Source organism: Pipistrellus hanaki, assembly GCF_964339955.1.
Source record: "Pipistrellus hanaki genome assembly, chromosome: 3".
Lineage (NCBI taxonomy): Eukaryota > Metazoa > Chordata > Mammalia > Chiroptera > Vespertilionidae > Pipistrellus > Pipistrellus hanaki.
The window spans coordinates 167,170,448-167,194,638 of NC_140505.1; the positions used below are offsets into that span (position 1 = coordinate 167,170,448).

Here is a 24,191-nt window from a genome sequence, read left to right on the forward strand (position 1 = left end):
AAGTTGGTACATTCGCTCATCAGCATACTCAAATGATCTTTATATTCCTGGTGTTTTGCGACTAAATCAAATCATTTGTGTTTTTCATTTCTCTGTAGTCCTCTATCTACACTCATAGTTACTTCTTTTTTTTTTTTTTTAAATAATTTTTTATTGTTCATATTATTACAAATGTTCCTCCCCCCCCCCCCCCACCATTGCTCTCCTCCACCAGGTTCCCCCTGCCTCCCTTTCCCCACTCCCCATTGTCCTCATCCATAGGTGCACAGTTTATGTTCAATCTCTTCCCACATCCCCCTCTCCCCTTTTCCCCAAGAATCTGTCAGTTCACTTCCCTTCCATACCTCTGATTCTATTATATTCAACAGTTAATATTGTTCATCAGATTTTTTTTTTTTAAATTTCCTTGGTTTTTAGATTCACTTGTTGATAGTTACGTATTTGTTGTTCGTAATTTTTATCTTTATTTACTTTCTCTTCCGAAAGAACCCCCTTCAGCAATTCATATAATTCTGGTTTGGTGTTGATGAACTCCTTTAGCTTTTTTTTATTAGTGAAGCTCTTTATCTGACCTTCGATTCTGAGTGATAGCTTTGCTGGGTAGATTATCTTTGGCTGTAGGTTCTTACTATTCATCACCTTGAATATTTCTTGCCAGTCCCGTCTGGCCTGCCTGGTTTCTGTTGAGAAATCAGCTTACAATCATATAGGTGCTCCTTTATAGGTAACTATCTTCTTTGCTCTTGCTGCTTTTAATATTCTCTCTTTGTCTTTTGCTCTTGGAATTTTAATTATGATGTGTCTTGGTGTGGTCCTCTTTGGATTCCTTTTGTTTGGAGTTCTGGGCGCTTCCTGGACTTGTAAGTCTAATTCTTTCACCAGGTGGGGGAAGTTTTCTGTCACTATTTCTTTCAGTATGTTTTCGATATCTTGCTCTCTCTCATCTTCTGGGACCCCCATAATTCTGATGTTGGTTCGCTTGAAGTTGTCCCAGAGGTTTCTTACATTATCTTCAATTTTCTGGATTCTCTTGCCTTCTAGCTTCTGTGGAGGAGTGTCTTCTGGCTCTTTATGTTCCAAATCTTTGACTTGATTCTTGCGATCTTCCATTCTATTTTTAGGACTCTGTATAATATTTTTATTTCAGACAATGTATTCTTTATTTCTTGTTGATCCCTTATCATTTCTTGTTGATTCCTTATTAATTCTAGTTGATCTCTTTTCATATCCTCATAGGTCTTATCGATCTTTTCTAGGAAATTCTTAAAAAACCTTATAAGCGTAGATTTGAACTCTATATCCAGTTGCTTTTTGTCCTCCATTTCTTTCGTTTGTGATCTATTTTGTTGTCGCATTTCGCAGCTACAGATGCGGCGGGGTTTCAGGGTGGAGCGTACAGCCTTGGCTTCCGTCAGCCCCGCCCTATGCAGTCTCAGTAATCCCCAGGGTCCTTCAATACTGGCTGCAAGTGCCTCTGAGAGAAAGGTGCCCTCGATTTTCGCCTGCTACCAAACAGTCTAGGCTCTCCCCCAATGAGCCCGGAACTGGGGTTCAGTTGGAAGTGGAATTGGAGGTGGTGTTCAGAGCAGCCTGGAGCTTTTGTCTCCTTCCCGCCAGGGCAATCCTGTGGCACAGCCAACCATCCCTTCTCTGCGGGCAATGTGCGAATGTGCGTGCCTCCGGGACCTCCTTTTGCTGCTCCCCCGGGGTTCCGCCTTACAGCCCAGCTCCCTCTGTATGAGCTGGGTCCTCAGGGTCTGGCCTAGAACTGGGGTTCAGAGCAGTCGGAACTGGGGCCCAGCACAGTTGGAGCTTATCTCCTTCCTGCTAGGGAACGCCAGCCAGGTACTCAGCCGCCCTCCTCTCCGGCTCCGTCCTCTCCACGCGCGCCATTGTGTCTTCGTATCTTAGGCTCCTCCGTGCTTCCTTCTGGTTTTTTCCTTGCTTCTCGTAGAATTTCCAGTCAGTCGTCTTTCCTGTAGTTCTGGGTAATGTCCATTTTATATTTTAGTTGTATTTTATTGAAATTGTTGCGTGTGGCTGCGGCTAGGCATTTACCTGGGCAGCCATCTTGGATTCTCCTCCATAGTTACTTCTTCTCCCCACAAATATTCTGTGTGAATATTTAAGTGATCGTGAAAATTAAATTAAAATGGTATACTATTTATGTCTATCAGAGTGGCAAAAATATGTTAAAGTTGATTATATCTAACATTGGCAAGAAAAGCAGAAAATACTTTCATGCACTTTGGTAAGAAGTGGAAATTGGTAGAACCTTTTTGGAGGCTATTTGCCAATAAATTTTCCTTTTAGATAGCTGCTTATAGAAATGCTGACCCAATTGTAAAGGGTATTTGATAATCATTATTTGTAATATCCTATTAGAGAAGTACATTTTACTATATCAAGTGTGTGGAGTATTGCAGTCATTCTAACAAATGAAGTAGATCTGTGTGTAGTGACATGGAAGAATGATTTTAATTTTTAGTATTATTATTTTCATTAAACTTCAGCAGATTATACTTTTTCCATTGCTTTCAGAGAGAATGGAAGGGAGGGAGGGACATCGATTGGTTGCTTCTTACACAAGCACCATGGGGAGGGGGTGGCATGATCAAGCCTGCAACTGAGATATGTGACCTTGGCTGGAATCAAACTTAAGACCCTTCAGTCTTCAGGCCGACATTCTAACCACTGAGCAAAATTGGCTAGGGCAGAAGAATGATTTTTAAAAGTTGTTGATTAAGATCTAATTTTGTTTAAATATATTTTCTATATTAGATTTATTGGTAAATTGCCTTCCAAAATATTTACATAATATATACATACTATAGACACACTATACATATCTATATGTGTGTGTGTACACACACACACTATTAAGAAACATGGGTATATATGTTTGTATATTCCTTGAGAAATCCTATATAATAAAAGGGTAATATGCAAATTGACCCTAACAGCATAACAGCTAGGAATTACTGGTTGCTATGACATGCACTAACCTGAGGGGGCAACCGGCTGGGCGATCAATTGGGGGGCTCCATGATTGCCCCAGGCCACCCTATGTGGGCAGTTGATCAGAGGGCTCTACGAAACTGGGGAGCCAGGGGTGTGTGATGGTGGATGCGGGCAGGTGTGGGCAGAGGGGGGGGGGGCGCGAGGCAGCTGAGGATGTAAGGGCCCCGGCAGCTGGGACTGCGAAGGCCTGTTGTTGCATGAATTCTGTGCATTGGGCCTCTAGTATACAAATAAATATGCCTTGAGAAAAGTCTGAAAGATTAGCATACTAATATATTAAGAATATTTGCTACTGGCAGGAGTTGAAGCCAGGTGTTGCTCTTTTGCTGTAGTCTGAATGTTCGTGTCCATTTAAATTTTACCATTTTTTTTTTGTACCATTTAAATTTTTTTATTGTTTATTGTTTAAAGTCTTCTTTTTCCCTGATTGTCCCTCCCCTTCCTCCGGCCACTCCGCCCCAGTGTCTGTGTCCATTGGTTATGCTTATATGCCTATTACAAGTCCTTTGGTTGATCTCTAACACACACACACAAGCCTCCCCCCCCCCCCCCCCCCCCCCCCCCCCGCCTTCTCTCTGAGGTTGAATGGTCTGCTCAGTGTTACCTTGTCTCTGGATCTATTTTTGTTCATCAGTTTATTTTGTTCGTTATACTCCACATATGAGTGAGGTCCTGTGATATTTATCTTTCTCTGACTGGCTTATTTCGCTTAGAATAATGCTATCCAGTTCCATCCCTGCTGTTGCAAATGGTAAAAAGTTCCTTTTTTATAGTAGCGTAGTATTCCATTGTGTAAATGTATCACAGGTTTTTGAAACCCTCATCTGCTGATGGGCACTTAGGCTGTTTCCAAATCTTAGCTATTGTAAATTGTGCTGCTGTGAACTGTCAATTGAATTTTTGTATTTGAATACATAGCTGCACAATTTACAATTTTAATTTCTGTAATATTTTTTAACTAAATATTCTGTCTTTTCAAGTTCAAATGCTTCTGTTTCATTTGCCTTCTATGAATTCAAACAATCATGCACACACTTTTGCATGTGTGTGCATTTACCCAGCATAATCTATTCTTTCCCTCATCTGATCACCTATCTCTCTTATATCAACTTTAATTTGTATATTGCTTTTTATATCAATGTTTTAACTCTTTTATTAGCATTGAAGAGTTTTTCCCCCTCTTTCCTTTTCTCTAGTTCTCATACTTCTCTTATGATGCTTTTTTTTTGTTATAATAATAACACATTCATTACAGTTTAAAAAATATCAAAAAAAGGTAAAACCCATAAAATTATTATTTAACACTTTAATTAATTAACTTCCATTCTTTTCTGTGAATTTTCCCCATCCTTAATTATGAAATGGTTCCAGCATGGAGAAAGCACAGAGTTCCTGCCATTCAGCTTTGTCAAATCTTAGTGTTCAGCCATATTTGCTTTTGAACCTCCCTTCCTCTTTCTCTCCCTTGAAATAAAACATTAGAGAGAATTTTGAAGCCCTTGTGTGTGTGTCCCCAAATATTTTAAATAAAGAATATCTAGAAATCAATAATAGGAAAATAAACAAAACTTAATGAATAGCAATTCAGACAAGAGACATGAAGGACCAATAAATTAACCTCAATATCAAACAGGGAAATGCAAATTTTATTAATAATGAAATATACTTCTAAAACTATTGGACTGGAGATAATTTAGAAGTCTGATAATACCAAATACTGGAGTGGCAATTCTTATTATACCTTTGGTGAGGGTTTTAAATTGATGCAGTCACTTTGGAGAGCAATTTGGATATATCTATTCAAATTGAATCTATAGATACCAGATGACATAGCAATTCTACTATTGCGTTTAGGCCATAGAGACCTGTTCAGACATGTGCACAAAATATTTATTGCAATGCTACTTTTAATGGCAAAATATTGGAAATAGCAATACTAGAATTTTGACTGGGTTTACTTTGGACTTATAAATCAATTTAGAGAGAATTATTATCCTAATATATAAAAAACCAGGAGCTGTCATGACTGAAGCAACTGAATGGACGACTGAACACAGGCTATGTGGGGTGACAAGGCTAGCACAGGGGCTTGGTGAGGGATGACCAAACGACTGAACAGCAGGCTGCATGGGACAACCTGGCTGGCAGGGGGGGGCAGTTGGGGGCAACCAGGTCAGGAGGGGGAGCTGTGAGGGGAGGACCAGGCTGGCAGAGGGGGCAATTAAGGATGACTAGGCTGGCAGGGGGCACTTAGGGGCAATCAGGCAGACAGGCAGGTGAGCAGTTAGGAGCCAGCAGTCCTAGATTGTGAGAGGGATCCCAGATTGGAGATGGTGCAAGCTGAGGTGACTTCCCCCCTCTCCCCCCCGTGCACTGGGCCTCTAGTCTTTATAATATTAGTCTTCCAACCCATGAACATTGTTATATCCCTCCATTCATTTGGAATTTTAATGTCTGTCAGTATTTATTGTTTACTGTGTAGAGATCTTGCCTTAGAATTATTTTTGGAATCTGATGCTTTTGAATGCTAGCGATAAAGCGCGTTCTAAATTTTTAAGATTTTATTTTCTGATTATAGTTATAAAATGCTAATACAGTCCATCTGACCTTCTCAGTATATTGAGCTTGTTTCCAGACTCCTTGCTATAGCTAAAGGATTTCTACATTATAGAAACATTTGTCTTCAAATAATGAGTTTTATTTCTAATTTTCTAGTCTTTTTTTTCTTTGTTGCCTTATATACTACTGGCTGGAATCCCCAATATAATGTTGATTATAATAATAGAAGCCTTTGATTTTTTGTTTTGTTCTGTTTACTTGATCAAACATAGTACTATATGTCTAGGTATTATGTTTGCTAAGGTTTTTCTGTAAATACTAGAGGCCTGGTGCATGAAATTCGTGCGTGTCTGTGTCCTTCAGCCCAGCCTGCACCTTCTCCAATCTCAGACCCCTCAAGGGATGTCCGTGTGCCCGTTTAGGCCCGATCCAGGTAGGATTGGGCTTAAACAGACAGTCAGACATCCCTCTCACAATCCAGGACTGCTGGCTCCCAACTGCTTGCCTGCTTGCCTTCTGATTGCCCCTAACTGCTTCTGTGTGCCACCCTGGTCACCCCCTAATCACTCCCCTGCTAGCCTGATTGGTGCCTAACTGCTCCCCTGCCAGCCTAACTGCCCTTCCCTGCAGGCCTGGTCACCCCCAACTGCTCTCCCCTGCAGGCCCGGTCACCCCCAACTGCTCTCCCCTGCAGGCCTGGTCACCCCCAACTGCTCTAACCTGCAGGCCTGGTCACCCCCAACTGCTCTCCCCTGCAGGCCTGGTTACCCCCAACTGCTCTAACCTGCAGGCCTGGTCACCCCCAACTGCTCTAACCTGCAGGCCTGGTCACCCCTAACTGCTCTTTCCTGTAGGCTTGATCGCCCCCAACTGCCCTCCTTGCAGGCCTGGTCCCTCCCAACTGCCCTCCCCTGCTGGCCATCTTGTTGCAGCCATCTTTGGTCACATGGGGGCAGCCATCTTGTGTCTTGGAGTGATGGTCAATTTGCATATTACTCTTTTATTAGATAGGATATATATATATTTTTAAAAATCAGTAAACCAATCTTGGCATGATATAGTATCCTTTTTATAGTTATATTGCTAGATTTGATATGCTAATGTTTTACTTAAGATGTTTGCATCTGTGTTCATGAGAAAGATTGCCCTATAATTTTCCTTTCTTATTATATACTTGAGTTTTGCCGTCAAGGTTTCATTGCCTCATAAAAATATTTTCCCTTTTTCTATTTTCTGAAAAAGGTTAGTGTAGTATTGATCTCCCTCACCCCCCCCCCCCCCCTTATATAGTCATGGATAATTATATACTTTTTTATCATGGGGTCTTTTTCTACTTAATATTTTTTAAACATGCTTTTATTGATTTCAGTGAGTGGAAGAAAGAGGGAGAGAGAGAGCTAGAAACATCAAAGATGAGAGAGAATTATTGATTGGCTGTCTCCCACACACCCCCTACTGTGGATCAAGCCTGAAACCCAGGCATGAGCCCTGACTGGGAATCAAGCCATCACCTCGTGGCTCATGGATCATGCTCAACCACTGAGCCACACTGGCCAGGCTCAACTTAATATTTTTAGTCTCCCACCGGACCGGACCTTTTGTACTGGATTGCACTTAGTACATGCTTTGTTTGTTGAATAAATAAGCATGTCTTTATATTCTCTTTTTCCTTGATTGTATCCTTAAGTCCATTTTTTCCCACCACCAATTAATCGTTTTTAATCACTATTCTTATTAATGTTTTAAGTTTGTCATCAAAGTAATACATGTAAATATTTTTGGGAATCAAATGATTCCACTTGGCTTATTACAGAAAAACAGGTCTGCTCTACTCATTCCCACTCTCAGAGACATCCATTTTTGGTTATCTTAAAATAACTTTTTAGAACTGCTATTTCTCAGCTTTTTAATTTTATACATTACAAGTTGACTGCCTTTGATGGAAGATAAAGATTTTGCTATCTTAAGCCATAGATTCCCCAAAAAACACATATAAACTCGCCTCCCAGACTCCCAACATAGTTATATCATACTTTTTAAGTTTATACTTAATTATTTGTTATTTCTGGCTATTTTCCTCCCTGAAGTTAATTTTGTCTAATGTAAACATTGTTTCAGTACATACAGATGCTTCAAACAATCCATCTTTTTTCTTTTGAATTGAAAGCATATTGCTGAACTTCTCCTTTTTTATTTAAAAAAAAATATATATATGTGTGTGTGTGTGTGTGTGTGTGTGTGTGTGTGTGTATGTATGTATTTTTATTGATTGATTTCAGAGAGGAAGGGAGAGGGGGAGAGAGAGAGAGAAACATCAATGATGAAAGTGAATCATTGATCAGCTGCCTCCCGCATGCCCTGACTGGGAATCAAACCGTGACCTCCTGGTTCATAGGTCAATGCTCAACTACTGAGCCATGCCAGCTGGGCTGCTGAACTTCTTTATCATCTTGCTCCAACCCAGATTTCTTTGCTTTCTAGGGCAACCTACTTTCATTATTATCCTGGGAATGTACTTGCCAGTCTTTTTGGTGCTGTACCTACTGTTTCCTGGACTCCCATTTCTTTGGTTAATTCCTTTTTCTTGATAGAGCACATCCTCTATAAGCTTTTTGAAAGGGCGTTTATAGGAGTTTAAAATTCTTGATCTTACTTATCTGCTTTAACCCCCTATCACACTTGGTTGACAATTTGAATGTGTGTAGGATTCATGTTTCACCTCTCTTTCCTTTCTGAATTTTGAAGGCAGAACTCCATTGTCTTTAAGCATCTCACACCATTGGGAAGTTTTGTATCATTGTGATTTCCTGACTTTACATGTGATCCTTTATTTCCCTTCAGAAGCTTTTACCCATTCTCATTTCTGAGTGTTTTAGAACCTGATGATAATGTGCCTTTGTGTGATCTGCTCCCCTCTTTTCTTTGTTTCTTTGACTGAACTGGTTACCAAGTGAATCCTTTCTATCTGGAAACTTATACCATGTTTCTGAAGAGTTTTTAAATGTGGTTTCTGTTTTTGTTTTGTTTTTTTCTGTTTTCTCATTCTGGAAGTTTTATTAAAATGTGCCGTTTTGACTATAACTGTATTTTCCTTTCCTATTACCTATCTTTGCTTTTTTGTTTTGCTTTCTGGGGGAGTTTTTCAAATTTATCTTTCAACCCTCTTGTTGGATTTTTTAATTTCCAAGGGCTCTTTTGTGTTCTCTGTCTTCCCTCTAATAAAAGCATCCTGTACTTGAAGGGTTTTTGTTGCTGTTGATTTTTCTTCTACTCTTAATTGCATCTTTTTCTGTAAGTTTCTTTGTTCCGTTTGTCTTGGGCTTTGAGTATCTGGTGATTGTTAGTTGTTTGATTGTATTTAATAGTGAGTCACTAAAAATGCTGACTTTCATATTGCTGCTGCTTGTGAAGCAAGGATTCTTAGAGACTGGCTGTTTTCTAATGGGACTCCCAGGTGACACTATCTAAAGTTCTTTTCTTTTGGATACCTCAGGTTTTTTGTTTGGTCATTGGTGGTGGTGGTGGTTTGTTTTTCCTATAGGGAAACCTTCTAGTCTTCTCTAGGAGGATAAAAACTCGATGCTGGTGTTTTTGGAGTCTAGTGGGTGGGAAAAGGGTGTTGGAGAGAGTCCAGTTAATTATCAGTAAACTCTTCAGTAATTCCCTGGTAAAATCCTATGTATGGCACTTCCTCTTTGTCTTTGCCTGGTATATTGAAGTCTAGTTTAACCTCTTTAGGAGGCATATCTTCAGTCTTCTTCTAGACTCGAAGTGGTTCTCAACCTTTCTAATGCCGCAACCCTTTAATACAGTTCCTCATGTTGTGGTGACCCCCAACCATAAAATTATTTTCGTTGCTACTTCGTAACTGTAATTTTGCTACTGTTATGAATCAATGTAAATATCCTCATGTAATTCATGAGGAACTGTATTATAGGGTCGTGGCGTTAAAAAGGTTGAGGAAGGGAGGAGATCCAGGAGCTGCCTTCTTATACTTATTTTCAGCTGGTGTTCTTTCAGCCTCAGTCACATAGCTCCTCCCTTTGCTCCATTCGAGAATCCCTGGCTCTTCGGGTGTGTGAGCCAGCTGATTTTGCTGTTGGCTTCACTAACTATAGGCATTTAGTTTTTCCTTAGATACTGTGTTATTATATCTGATTTGTCTGGTCTCCAACTTCTAAATTTTATGTCATTTTCTGCTCTTCTGTCCTATTTGTTTTTATGGGTTTATACCTTAATTTTGTTAACCACCATTTTAGTAGATTTGTAGGAGGGAGCATTGTTTTTAACCCACCATCAATCTGAATGTTGACTTTAGGCAGTGCCTTTTCATCTGGGCTATCTCCTCACTTTTCTGTATTAAAGTTTAGCTTTATGCTTGCCTCCTTTCTGGAACTTTCCCTGATATTTTCAAAGTATAAGCTAATGGCTTTTTATTGAACCTCATCACTTAGTAAGCATGATAATATATTATAGAGCTATTTGAGAGACTATTAGGAGGAAGAGGAAAAGAATGAGTATTTTTTTTCTCCTGTTAAAATGAGGGATAAACTCTGGGATTTTAGCACACTGTGTAAGAACTTTCTCACAGTTCAGCAACAGAAATAGATTACTTCTGTTACGACTCTGTGTTACGACTCTGTGTCTGTAATGTTGTAGGAAGAATTTCTGCTTTGAGCTGCAGCTTGAAACAGGTGACTTTTGAGTCAGTTGTTTTTCTGTGTCCTGCGTGGGATAAGGGTGATTTCTTCACAGATGCCTCAGGTATACTCCATGAGTGGGGAAGCCAAGAGCAAAGAGCTCTAGGCTCACCACCACTGCTTCCTCCAGAGAAATACCATTTTCATCTGTTTTTACAATATATGTAAGAGCTTTTCATGAAATTTAATTTGAAAAATGGACTCAACTTAAAAAACATCTTAAAACTGCTCTTTTCTACATTTTTATGAATTAGGATATTTACTATGTATTGGACACTTATTTGCTCTTGATTGCACTTGAATGTCTAGTCTTTTATCTATCTTCTGGCATATATATATATATCTTTATCTTTATCTTTTCTAAGAATGATTCTGAAGTTTTGTGGTAGAGAGTTTATATTTTCCTTTTCAGAACTTTTAGAATCTGATTATTTCAATAAATAATTGTTGAATGTATGACTTAGCCCACATGAATTATTTCTGGTGAATGTTCTTTTTTCCAAGGTGCCAACCGGATAGTGTTAGAAGACTCCAATATCTTGCAGCCCGTGGGACTGACTGTGTTTGAAAATTGGCTCTATTGGATTGATAAACAGCAGCAAATGATTGAAAAAATTGACATGACAGGTCGAGAGGGTAGAACCAAAGTCCAGGCTCGAATAGCCCAGCTTAGTGATATTCATGCCGTAAAGGAACTGAACCTTCAGGAATATAGTAAGTGTTGACAGTGTACTGCTTATTGTAGGATTTGTTTTTAAGAATTTAAGATAATATTAAGATTTTTTTTGCATCTTTTTACCGCTTTATCTTGAAGATTTTCATGTGCTTTTGGTTTTGCCTTTTTTTTTTTTTTTTTTAACATTTGTTACTTGTTTGCTTGCTTATTCATTTATTTATTTATTTTTAATCCTCAACCTAAGATATTTTTTCTATTGATTTTTAGATAGAGTGGAAGGAAGGGGGAGAAACAGAGAGAGGAACATCAGTGTGAGAGAGACACTTCAATTAGTTGCCTCCCCCAGGTCCCCCATCCAGGGTCAGGGATCGAGCTTGCAGTCAAGGTGCATGCCCTTGACGGGAATTGAACCCAAGACCCTTCAGTCTGAGGGTCAACGTTCTAACCACTGAACAACCCAGCTAAGGCTGACTTTGTGCTTTTATAGCCTTATATTAAATTCATCTGGGAGCTTTTTAAATTAAACTTAATCTTTTCCTCCATAAAATAGAAATGGGGGAGTGGAATGGTCTTGCTCATTTTAAAAAATGTTCTCAGGTACAACAGACACTCTGCTTGTCATGCCCTTTCTTTCTCTCCTTCAACCTCTTTAAGTATACTGAAATAAAAACATATATTTCATTCTCTGTATACCCCATAGTATACAGAGCATAAGTTATATTTATATAGTGATGAATCTACCTAATAAAAGAGTAACATGATAATTGACCATACCTTCCGAACACCCACCAGCCAATCAGGAGTGAGTATGCAAATTAGCCCAATAAAGATGGTGGGTTAATTTGCATACACAGGCTGGGATGGGACAGGATGCTTTCATTATCACCATGGGGAAGATGCAGGTGTTCTGTACCACCCCTGTTGCTCAGGGCCTCTGGGCGGCGTGGGAAGGCGGAAAGATCATCTCTGGGCCCGAGTGGAAAGCTGCTCCGACCAGAGTGAAGGCGGTGCTACAGCCAGGGGAATGAAGGCCGATTCTTGCACGAATCTTCATTCTTTGCATCCGGTCACTAGTATAATTATAATGGAATAACTTTATTCTTGAGCAAAAGCAAACTAAAATCTGTAGGTAAACTTGGAATACTGTGCTTTAATAAGTGCTTGGGTTTTTTTTCACTCTTTGATAAAGTTTTCAATTCTCAGGTTTAAAAAAGTAACCATTAATATTATTTTTTATCTTACTGAAAACTTCAAAATGGCTGATCATCTTGGCCTATTTTCTTGTTAATAGATGTCTATAATCAAAAATACCTTTATAGCAATAATTACTATAGATCTTACATGATTGTACTTTTGAGCTCTGGTCTGTGTGCTCAATGTTTAGAGCATGGATCAGCATACCGAAGGGTATTGGGTTCATCTTCCCATCAAGGGCACGTACCTGGGTTGCAGGTTTGATCCCTGGTCTCGGGTGAGGCATGAGCAAGAGGCAACCTATCGGTGTGTCTCTCTCACTTTGATGTCTGTCTGTCTCTCTCTCTTGACTGTCTCTCAGAATGAATGGGGAAAATATACTTGGCTGAGGGGAGAGAGAGAGAGAGAAGAGAGAGAGAGAGAGAGAGAGAGAGAGAGAGAGAGAGAGAGAGAGAGAGAGAGAGAGAGAGAGAGAGAGAGAGAGAGAGAGAGAGAGAGAGAGAGAGAGAGAGAGAGAGAGAACACGAACGAACAAGCGAACTATTGAAATGCCTTCTCAGCACAATGCTATGAAAGGAGAATAGAGGAATAAGAGCACCATTGCTTGTTCAAGTCCTCATTATTTTCTCACAGTTTGTGAACTATGAAGTTAAGATCAGAGGTATGTAAGAATAAGAAAGTTAGAATTGTTGCCATTCTATGTTATGATATGTAACTCATGCAGAACATCTAATAGGAATAAGGTAGTAATGCCTAAGTTATTTATTCAATTGATATAAGATTTCAATTGAGGTTTTCAGAATTTCCAGGGAGTGTGGTATTTTTAAAAAAAATAAATAATTGAACATTTAAATGTGGTTTTATATTTGGAAAAACATTTTTTTTTTTTAAATGTCTAAGAACATTAAAGAGAATGAGATTTTTATCAAAAGTGCCATAGAATAAAAGGTTGAGAAACACTGCCGTATAGTTTATGTATCCTAATCTAATGACTGATGTCTGTTTTGGGACATTGATGTTGTATAACATAGTGCCATTGGTAGGTAGCCGACTCCTTCATGCTCTTCAACACTTACCAAAACAGGACTGATATGTTAGTGAAAAGTCAGATAACAAATGGGTGTCTACATCAGATGTTGGTATTCTGTGATGGCAAATGTCCAGTTACTTTTAACACAAGCTAAGTAGAAAATTCATAGCAATGATTTCATTGAATACAATCTGTCAGACAGACTTTGAATAGTTGCCAGATGGTGTATTTATTTTCTTTAACCAAATAGGAGGAAATTAAACATTTGTAACATTGCAGGTTATGGTTTTAAAAATTATAATTATTGATTTTAGAGAGAGAGAGGAAGGAAGAGGAGGAGTGAGAGAAACATGGATGTGAGAGAGAATCAACAATCAGGCTGCCTCCTGCAGGCTGCCTACTGAGATTGGGGTAAAAGCTCTGGCATGTGCCCTGACCAGTAATCAAACCTGCCACCTTTTGGTGTATGGGATGATGCTCAATCAACTGAGCCACTCCAGCCAGGGCACATTGCGGGTTATCTTTTGCAATTGACTAAACAAGTAATTTTGATTATTTCTGATTGGTTGATTCCATGTGAATTTAAGTTTTTCAGTAGATTCTTTATTAATATAAACTTTTTGAGTAAAGTCATCTTTTTTAGAAAGAATTTCTGAGTTAAAATCTATAGTTTAGAAGAATTTTTATATAGTCTTATCATTCTACACCCTTTTTTAGTTTCAGTAATCAGCTTTTCTTAGTCACAAAATTAACATGAGCTGTATCATTACCTTGCTTAAAATACTTGGAGCAAGGAATTATATACGTGTGATAATAAAGTCCTTGCTAATTCATAAATGATTGATTTTGACCTGGCTGTCCCTCTCTTTCTCCTTCCTTTCTCCTCCTCCTCCTCCTTTTTTTTTTTTTTTTTTTTTTTTTTTTTAGGACAGCACCCTTGTGCTCAGGATAATGGTGGCTGTTCACATATTTGTCTTGTAAAAGGAGATGGTACTACAAGGTGCTCTTGCCCCATGCATTTGGTTCTGCTTCAAGATGAACTATCATGTGGAGGTAAATATGTTTTCATTTTCCTGTGCAGGTCTAAATCCCAATTAACATGTTCTGTAACTTTAAAACAAATGAAAGAAAAAGACTGTTGTCTACAGTGACAGAAATTTAAAAATAATCTGATTTCTAATGATAGGAAAATTACTATGTAACTGAGTTGATATAGCTATTAAACATTATGATTATAAACTGATATAAAAATGTACCCCTCCCTCTCCAAATCAGTGTTTGTTTTTTTTTTACCATAAAAACAACACAAAATATATATTTCTGTGAACAAAGATTAAAAGAGCTTATACACCAAAAAAAAAAAAAAAAAAACAACCATTGAGAAGATGGTATTATAAGACTCTTTTATTCTAACTTTTCTAAGTTTAAAAAAAATAACGTGTTGAGTATCAACTGTGAAGCCTTCTGCTTGGACTGCAAGAGATTGTATATGTTGATTATTAAATGAGCTCCGCTCAGGTGTGTTACCTCTGCGTGACAATTATTTTGTTTTTGTCACTCCCCTCCCCCTTGTTCATTGAAGAACCCCCAACATGTTCTCCTCAGCAGTTTACTTGTTTCACGGGAGAAATTGATTGTATCCCTGTGGCTTGGCGGTGTGATGGGTTTACTGAATGTGAAGACCACAGTGATGAACTCAATTGTCCTGTATGCTCAGAATCCCAGTTCCAGTGTGCCAGTGGACAGTGTATTGATGGTGCCCTCAGATGCAATGGAGATGCAAACTGCCAGGATAAATCAGACGAGAAGAACTGTGAAGGTATTTAAAAATTTTAAGACCTTTTTCATTAAGTTGTTTGCAATTCAGAATGGAGTATTGCTTTGGCACAGTGGTAGATTTGGGATTTTCAAATACATTTGACTTTATTATGTCTAAACATAGTTGAGTGCTAATATATGGTGACAGGAAAAGATTTGATTTTGGGTAGTGAGCACATGATGCAGTATACACATCTTGTAACCAGAAACACACACCTGAAAGCTATATGTTCATGTTGACAAACGTCACCCCAATAAATGTAATAAAATTAAATATAGTAACATGTTCCAAATTATTGTTTTAATTCACTTAATATGCATAAGATTTATATACATCAATAAGCTTAATTGACCCCTAACTGGTTTGGCTCAGTGGGTAGTGTCAGCCTGCAGACTGAAGGTTCCTGGGCTCAATTCCCATCAAGGGCACATGCCTGGGTTGTAGGCTCAACCCCCAATGTGGGATGTGCAGGAGGCAGCTGATCAATGATTCTCTGTCATCATTGATGTTTCTCTCTCTTTCTCCCTCTCCCTTCCTCTCTGAAACCAATAAAAATATATATTAAACAAAGAAAAGCTTAACAGAGGAATGAGGCCAAAAGAACTTTAGTAGATAAAAATAGTACTTGTTCCCAACAAATTGAATTTATGAATTTATTTATTTTTAACAAATATTTTGGAATTTTTTAGTGTCTAGAAATGCATGTAGAAATATTTTAAATTCTTAACAGAATAATTAGTGAATGATGAAATTTAACATAAAAAACAAAATAGGAAATTTCCTGCTGGGTTTCCTTTTCCCTCTCTCAAGAAAAATTCCCTGAGAATAATTTTTAAGATGTATCTAAAAGTTTAATTTGTTTTCATTTGCACTCACAAAGTACTTTTTGACTTGCTAGTATTTGGCTTCACAATATAGTAAAAATAAGAAAACTATTTGCCTTTTTCCCCAGTGCTTTGTTTAATTGATCAGTTCCGCTGTGCCAATGGTCAGTGCATTGGAAAACATAAGAAATGTGATCATAATGTGGATTGCAGTGACAAATCAGATGAACTGGATTGTTGTAAGTAGGACTAAAACCTGCATATTACTCTTAAGGGAGAATTTTAAAAATACATTTTCCTTTCCTTTATGTGTGAGTTTTACCCATAACCACTAGTTCTTTACTAAGAAACAACTATTAATGGTAATCATGTTTTGCTTTTAATAAGTCCTCAAAAGACAGTTTTCTTATGCACAAAAATCTTCACAGAAACATTTAGTGTAAAGCATTAGAAAATAATAAATATTGTTTTGCCACAACTAAAGTTAAGAAATTCTGAAACAGTTTATAGGCATACCATGGAGATATTGCGTGTTTGGATCCAGACCACTGCAATAAAGTGAATATTGCAATAAATTAAGTCAAACTAATTTTTTGTTTACATTGCATATAAAAGTTTTTTTTATACTATAATGTAGTCTATTAAATTCAGTAGCATTATGTCTTAAAAAACAGTGTACATATCTTAATTTTAAAAGTTTATTGCTAAGAAAATGCTAACTATCACCTGATCTTGTTGGAAAAATGGCACTGATAGACTTTTTCGTCACAGCGTTGCTACATACCTTTAATTTGTAAAAAACAAAACAAAAACACAATCTGTGAAGCATACTAAAACGAGATATGCTTGTAGATATGTGGAACTCAATCAGTAATCTGAACTTAAGAGTTTCTGAACATTAGTCCATGTTTAACACCTCCCATTTTTTTCTTGATACAATTCTACCAGTATCTCAGTGATTTTAAAAGCTTCCTTTCCCTGGCTGGGTAGCTCAGTTGGTTAAAGTGTTATGCTGATATGCCAAGGTTGTGGGTTTGATCCCGGTCAGGGTACAAAAAAGAATCAACCAGTGAATGCGTAAGTGAGTGAGACAATGGAGCAATGTTTGTCTCCCCCCACTTTCCCTCTCAAATCAATTAAAAAAAAAAAAAAAAAAAAAGACAATGCCCTGGCCAGTGTGGCTCAGTTGGTGTGGCATTGTCCCATGAAACCATGAGGTTGCTGGGTCGGGCATGCCCAGGTTGTAGGTTTGATCCCTGGTAGGGAGCATGCAGAAGGTAGCTGATGGATGTTGCACTTTTACATTGATGTTTCTGTCTCTAAAAAATGTTTATAACTATTGACCAGAGCCCTAACATATAATATATCCAAAGTGGTAAACTTAGTTCTGAATGGAATGCAGCATAAGCTAGGTCTATCCTGTCAAAACTGGTCTAATGGAATTTAGATAGCACTCGTTTTAAAACTCGTTAATCTTAATAAAGACTTTAAGCTGATATTTTTTACAAATTCAAATGGGATACTAAGAATCTATTGTATAATCTATTCATTTATTCATTAACATTTTCTGGATACCTGCTCTGTGCTCAGGATATCAGGTACTTGTACCAAGTTTCTCAAAGTCCTCTGTGGTTGATAGTAGTAAGATTAGGACTTTTAAAGATAGGCAGAGGTGGAATTGAATTCTAGCTCAACTTCTTACAAGGATATTACTTATTCTTGTTAAACCTTAGTTTATTCATCCTTGGAATGAAGATAATATTTAGCCTAGAGGTTGTGAGAAAATTAAGTGTGTATAAAATATATGGCCTGAACCATAGGAGGTATTATTGACAAAGGAGTGCGATAAGTGATATCAAGTGTGCCATAATAGATTTCTACCAGTAGTAGCACAAAGGAGAGTGGTCAGTTCTTTAGGAATGAAGATGCTACTCATCAAGGAAGACTTGAGAAAAATGGTGTAGGATGAAGTTACAGGGTGTTGATCAATGAATAGTGTAAATTATGCAGGTAAATGGAAAGATTGCATTCTAGAAAGAGAAAATATCCTTTTCAGACACAGAGTGAAACAGGCACCTTTGGGAAACTGCATGTAAATGGGATTGCCAAAATACATGGGAGTGTCAGCAAGAGATAACATAGGTAAGATGATAGGGGATTTTTATTTTCTTCTGAAGAGCCTAAACATTTATCTCCAGAATAATGGAGAGTCATTGAACAAGTTATAAAGGATGGCATGGTTGTGTAATTGGAAAAGCTGTTAAGCAGATGGATTGGAAGTGATAAGATTATAGGAAGGGAAATGTTAGGCTGGTTGCTGTCAAACTTTTTTGACCAAATCAAGACAATACAAAGACATGGGTGCACACATAAACAAATATGTTATACAATAATATTTATCCATAGTGTGTAGAATGCATTCTGACGTTTTTCTGTTTTAAAATTCTATTTGCAACCCACTAAATTGTTTTCACCATCTAGTAACTTATAGCCTGTAATTTAAAAATGCTTAGGAGACAATTATAGTTCAGGAAGAAGATGATGAATATCTAAATCAAGAGGAGCAGTGGTGGTGGAAAGATAGATTTCAGAGTTATTTCTGAAGTAAAAAGGATTTGGTTACCATTTAGATATAGTTGATAAGTTGAGTGACTGGAATCATTAATTAGAATATATCACAGGGACTGTAAACTGAGGTACCATTCCATATCTTGGCTGCAGATGTTATGTTTGGCTGATGTAGATTTTTTTTTTATTACTTTATTTTTAATTTAATTTAAATGCCTTTAATTTGCCAAGAGTACCTCATTTGTTTTATGATCTGCTTTACCCCTGGCATCTAGGAAACATGTCATGTCTCTGGTGACAGAGAGTTCACTTTAAATGTGTCAACTCTCTGGTGACAGAGAGTTCACTTTAAATGTGTTGCATTCACGTCACCATGGGATGTCCATTGAAGTTTTCCAGGAAGTTGCTGACTGAATGGGTCTATAGCTAAAGAGAGAGATTTGGGCTCTTCGGTTTATTAATGATAATTACAGCAGAGGCAGTGGATGAAATCTCCCAGGGAGAGTTAAATAGAGGAGGAAAATAGCAGGGGTTAGACAGAACTCTGGGAACCACCTGTACTTAGGAGGCAGACAGAAGAGAATGAAGCCAACAAAAGGAAACAAAGAATAATTTGAGATAGGGAAACTTAGAGAGTGGTATCTTGGAAGGATATTGATCAGACATTTTTGAGGAGAACAAGAGCCAGCAGCATTGAGAATATAGAGAGGCCAGTGAGGTGAAGGGTTCATTGCATGTGGCAAATAGAAGAATGTTTATCTTTGCCAGACTAGTTGCAGTGTGATGGTGAAGATAGGAGCCTGATTTCAGTGAGTCAAGATCTGACCCAGAGACTAAGAATTGGAGATAGTGAGTGTAAACTGTTCTTCTTAAGCTTGGCATTAGGAGGCAATGTCAAGGCACTAACAAGGAATTAGATGAGATGGCTGCTCACAGGACTAAGAATTTGCCTCATATCCATAGATAAAATATGTAACTGGCAGCCCTTACGTATTGTGAAATAGCAATGTTATTTTCTCTCGTTTTATTTAATCAGAGGGTGAGTTTAGCTATATGTATGGGAAATTTGAGGTCAGACAAAGCAGAAGGAAGGTTTTTAAAGGATTTGCAGTTGTGAACGATATAGTCTGACTATTCAGAATGAAATGATGTTCCTTCTAAATTGAAGAGTAATGCTCTAAATTGGATGAGCCCTTTTGCTCTTTCCCTCTACCTCTAATATTGATGTCTCTGCTTCTAAAGCCCCAGATGGAGCAGGTGGATGCCAAGGGGAGGGTCTTGCTCCAGTGCTCTCAGGCCCTGGCTTTCTTTCCGAGTCCTCAAGTACTAGTGTATCAGGCCTGTTCCTTTCCCTCAGGCAGCAAGACTCACCCTGAAGGCATCAGCTCATTGGGCCTGAGAGCTAATGCTCATCTTTAGCTTCCAGTTTCCTGTCACCAGACCTAAATGTCACTTTTCAAACCTAAAATCAAGCCCAGGTTTCCTTCTGGCTTCACCATTCCAGGTCATTTAATGACTTTCAGGTTCATCCCTTCTGGCCCTAAACTTTGCTCTGAGATTCTAAAATAAGTTCGTTGATTTTTAGGATATACAAAATGAAGTATGATAGATTTTTATATGTATATGCATTTAAAAATTCTTCATGGAGTTTAACTCACTTTTTAAAAAAAATCATTTACAGTATGGTTTCCAATGTTTATTTTATTTTTGTTTTCACTTAAGGATAGTTCCTTTGATTTTTAATGATAACATTTATCCATAATCCATGGGGCATGGTGTAAATGCATTCATAAGAAAGAAAAGTGTTTATAAGTTGTCTTCATTAGCTTCTCTGCTTGCGCAAGTCCTTTTTTTGATTACTATTTGACTCTACAGTTGTTTTTCATTATATAACTGTACTGCCTTCCCATTTTAGATCCAACCGAGGAGCCAGCGCCACAGGCCACCAATACAGTTGGTTCAGTTATTGGAGTAATTGTCACTATTTTTGTGTCTGGAACCATATACTTTATTTGCCAGAGGATGTTGTGTCCACGTATGAAGGGAGATGGAGAAACCATGACTAATGACTACGTAGTTCATGGACCAGCTTCTGTGCCCCTTGGTTATGTGCCACACCCAAGTTCTTTGTCGGGAACTCTTCCAGGTGAGTTAAGACCGATCCACTGAGAATCAAGTCTTGGGTCCTGGCAAGATGCTCAGGTTTCCATAATTGAAACAGGATACTAACCAGAGTCTATATCAAACTAGACCTCATTAAAAAATCATAAGAATGAATGTTCTCTTTTACTTTCTTTGCATCTTCTCTGTACACAAAAGACCTGAGGTATGATTGGTGGAAATTGCCAAAAGATAAAAAGCAAGTACATAGACAAGCATTTCTATATACTGCATTTCTGAATGCACTCTACTGAAAGTGAATCAGCTAGTCATTAAGTGAAAAGTCATAAACCACTGTTCTTTAGATCCACTCCCGCAACGTTAGTACTATTGAGCCCAGGAATTAAAGGAGGCCAAAAAGATTTCTTTTTAGCAAAAATTTGGAAATAGCTGGGTGATTGCTGGGAAGTGTACAATGTCTTATATTCTCTTCTAACTTTAAGTGATGATAGTGGGATGGGGGTTTATTCAGGCAAAGCCAAGTAGCCAGAAGTTCTAGACTTGAGTAGACCATGTTGCTCTAGGGAAAGACAGCTTTCTTATCAGTACTTTCTTAGTGTAAAGAGCCTCTTGGAAAAAGGTTCTAAACAAAAGCCCTCTACAAATATTTACGTGTAACCAAGTAAACAGACATGATTTTTAAACTGTTAATTATTCCGTGTTACTATACCTATTTGCAGTTGTAGAATTTAGGAAGTCACTGGAAAAATGAAAATTTTTCTTTAGCATTGGTGTTGTGATTACAATATTTGCATTCAGTAGCTGAAGAAATAATTTTCCATACATTGTATTTATGCCTAAAAAAATTGGGTTTAGTTACCTTTTGTGCAGATCTGTTGTTAGTCTAACCTGCTGCACAACCTCCACTCTCCTCAGATCCCTTAAGAAGTTGAAAACCTCTCATTTTATCTCATTTTGAAGAGCTTTGCTTCTATTCTAGGGGGTAGGGAGGCTATTCTTGGCCTTGTTCTAGGCCAGCTCTCTATGGAAGTGTTCACTTTAGAGAGCATTTCCCTTCTCCATTAAATGTTTTCAATTATTAGGAAAACAAGGCATATTTAGAAGTCAATCTCTTTGTTTTATATATCTTACTCATCAGTATCTGTCCTTCATTTTAGGAATGTCTCGAGGTAAATCAATGATCAGCTCCCTCAGTATCATGGGGGGAAGCAGTGGACCCCCTTATGACCGAGCTCATGTCACAGGAGCGTCATCGAGTAGCTCTTCAAGCACCAAAGGCACTTACTTCCCTGCAGTAAGTAGTCTGGTTTCCTTCATTTCACTTTGAATGCTAAGATTCGTAGGATCTCAGATTTTTAATTCACTTAAATGTGGGTGCTCAGTGATGGTAATGTAAAAAGATTTTTAGTATAGGAGTCAGGCATATAAAGTTCAAAGAAGGCTTTACCATCACCATGCAAGCACTTGAAAATCTTTCTTTATGTTGGCTGTGTAGTAACCAGCGTATTTGACAGCACTCGACATTACTTTCTGTGTAGGTGAAAGTAACTCCTGAGAGGCCTCAGCACCTTCATTTATCTCATGGCCTCCCAAAAGAGGAAGCACATGGTATTTCTCCTAAGTCAATAATTTCCCTTTAAACAATTAGAATTTGAAAAGAAAAAATCAAAACCCAGCTATACTGAACTTAAACCAGTGACTTGTAGGTTATAGACTTTCTTCTCATCACCTTGAGCTGGTTAACCATGATGAAACTGTGTCGTAAGAAGTGGAGAGCCACAAACCTAAGGTCACTTTTTTGGAGAGGAAGGATTGTGCTAATAGTGCAATGGGAACAAATACAACTAGAGATGGAAGAAGAGGAGTTGAAAGAAAGTTTGATAGTCTCTGACTGGGATGGACCATTGTTATTTTAATAATTTCATTATTTTCCTTTTAGATTTTGAACCCTCCACCATCCCCAGCCACAGAGCGATCACATTACACTATGGAATTCGGTTATTCTTCAAACAGTCCTTCCACTCATAGGTCCTACAGGTAATACACCTCCTCCTCTAACACAAATAGGGATATTTATTAGAAGGATGGGATATTCTAATAACCTTGGAATAGATGATGGTCACAGAGAGAATAGGCCTCTTGTCTGGGTGATGCTGACCCTGCCCCTGCCACGAATTCTTTTCTTTCAGGGCATTCTACATTGTCTAAAAGAGTCACAAATGCTGGCTTTTAGAATAACAGGATAGCCTTCAATGCTTTGGCAACATTCTAAGGAAAAGTTACCTATCAAAATGACTGATTTTGAAATAGGTTACTGCTCAGGTTAGGTTTAATTGAAAATCTAAGGATGAAGTATTGGAATAAGACTCTGCATGGTTCAGAGAGTTGAGAGCGCTGTAAAACAGCAGGGTTATGCAGAGCACAGAATTTGAGAGAAGCTTCTGTTCAGCCCTTGCTGAACATACATGTGTTGTTAATGACCTGAAATGAGGTATTTCTTGTACAGTTGCGTGGAATAGGTCACAACTCATTGAGAGGGGGAATGTGCCTTTGAGCTGATCTGTAGAACATAGTGAGCAGGTTAAGCATGAATATTAGAGTGTTGCCCTACTTGTCTCTCTTATTTGAAAGGCCAACAGTCAAGAGCTTGATATTCTCTGTTGAAACACTCAGTGCCTGGTATTTATTGTCAGTACTCAAGTGCCTGTTATCTTCTAGATAAGGTGTTTCCCAGTATTCCGGTCAAATCACCCTGAAGTAACTGTGTAGATGTGTGGAAATCAAATGGAAACTTTTTATAGTACCTCATTCAGAATTCTCAGTTCAGTTTATAGATAATGGCTATTTGAGATAGGCTTGACACTGAACTGAATGTTGCTTTTCCTGTCACAAGTTTTTTTTAAAAAAGCTAAAATGAAAAAAAAAAAAAATGGAAAAAATATCCTTGGGTGAGGATTAACAAATAAATTAATTAAAAGCCAGAATACAAAGGCAGAAAACTGAAAATTGGGGAGGGAAAAGAAAAAGCAAGACCTAAATATTTATTTTAAAATCTTTAATCTCTTTAAATTGAATAATACACTGTTCGATTAAAATGAACATAATTACATCAAAACTAGTTCTTATTTAATAATTTTCCACATCTCAAATTAAGCCCAGTTTGTTTCTTCTGAGTGGAACTTCTTATCATTTGTTGAGATTTTTGTTTAAACTGGAACTTGAATTTTGTTAATTCTGTTTCCTTCCTTTCCCTGTTTTTAACCCCATGAAAATGGAAGTATTGGGTCTTTTGAATGTTGAGCCAAGAAATTTTATCAAGGCTCTTATCTGGACAGAAAGATAAGATCTAAAAAAGACTATGACATCATGTTAATATTGGTAGTAAATAAAAGCTTGAGAAAACCTGCTCAGCAGGTTATGTAACACTTGGTCTTTTTGGCAGCCTTCTCTTTTGAGGCAAGTCCTAATGCTAGCAAATGGTCTGTGTCCTGGGATATTATCTGTGGTACTCTCTATCACTAGGTATTTTATGGATTGTTACTTCCGTTTTGCACTTGCTCTTGCCTCTCTGTTGCAGTTACTCTGATGAGAAAGCATATAAGATTAACTTTTCTATATTTAGAATATAAAAAGTTGCAGGTATAAATAGAAATGATAGAAAAACTAGCACGTTAAGTTA

At 37.8% G+C, this 24,191-nt stretch overlaps 1 protein-coding gene across 2 annotated transcripts in view; it reads left to right on the plus strand.

Moving 5' to 3' along the window:
• The window catches only part of LRP6 (LDL receptor related protein 6), a 116,502-nt gene that overhangs the window by 86,118 nt on the left and 6,193 nt on the right, over positions 1–24,191 (plus strand). Inside the window, exons 16-22 of one of the 2 annotated variants that reach the window (XM_084877631.1) lie at positions 10,785–10,994; positions 14,108–14,233; positions 14,763–14,999; positions 15,952–16,062; positions 20,307–20,537; positions 21,670–21,806; positions 22,452–22,549. In XM_084877631.1, the coding sequence (XP_084733757.1) occupies positions 10,785–10,994; positions 14,108–14,233; positions 14,763–14,999; positions 15,952–16,062; positions 20,307–20,537; positions 21,670–21,806; positions 22,452–22,549 (1,150 nt within the window). The remainder of the gene's footprint in view (positions 1–10,784; positions 10,995–14,107; positions 14,234–14,762; positions 15,000–15,951; positions 16,063–20,306; positions 20,538–21,669; positions 21,807–22,451; positions 22,550–24,191) is intronic. The other variant, XM_084877632.1, reaches the window with a different exon arrangement.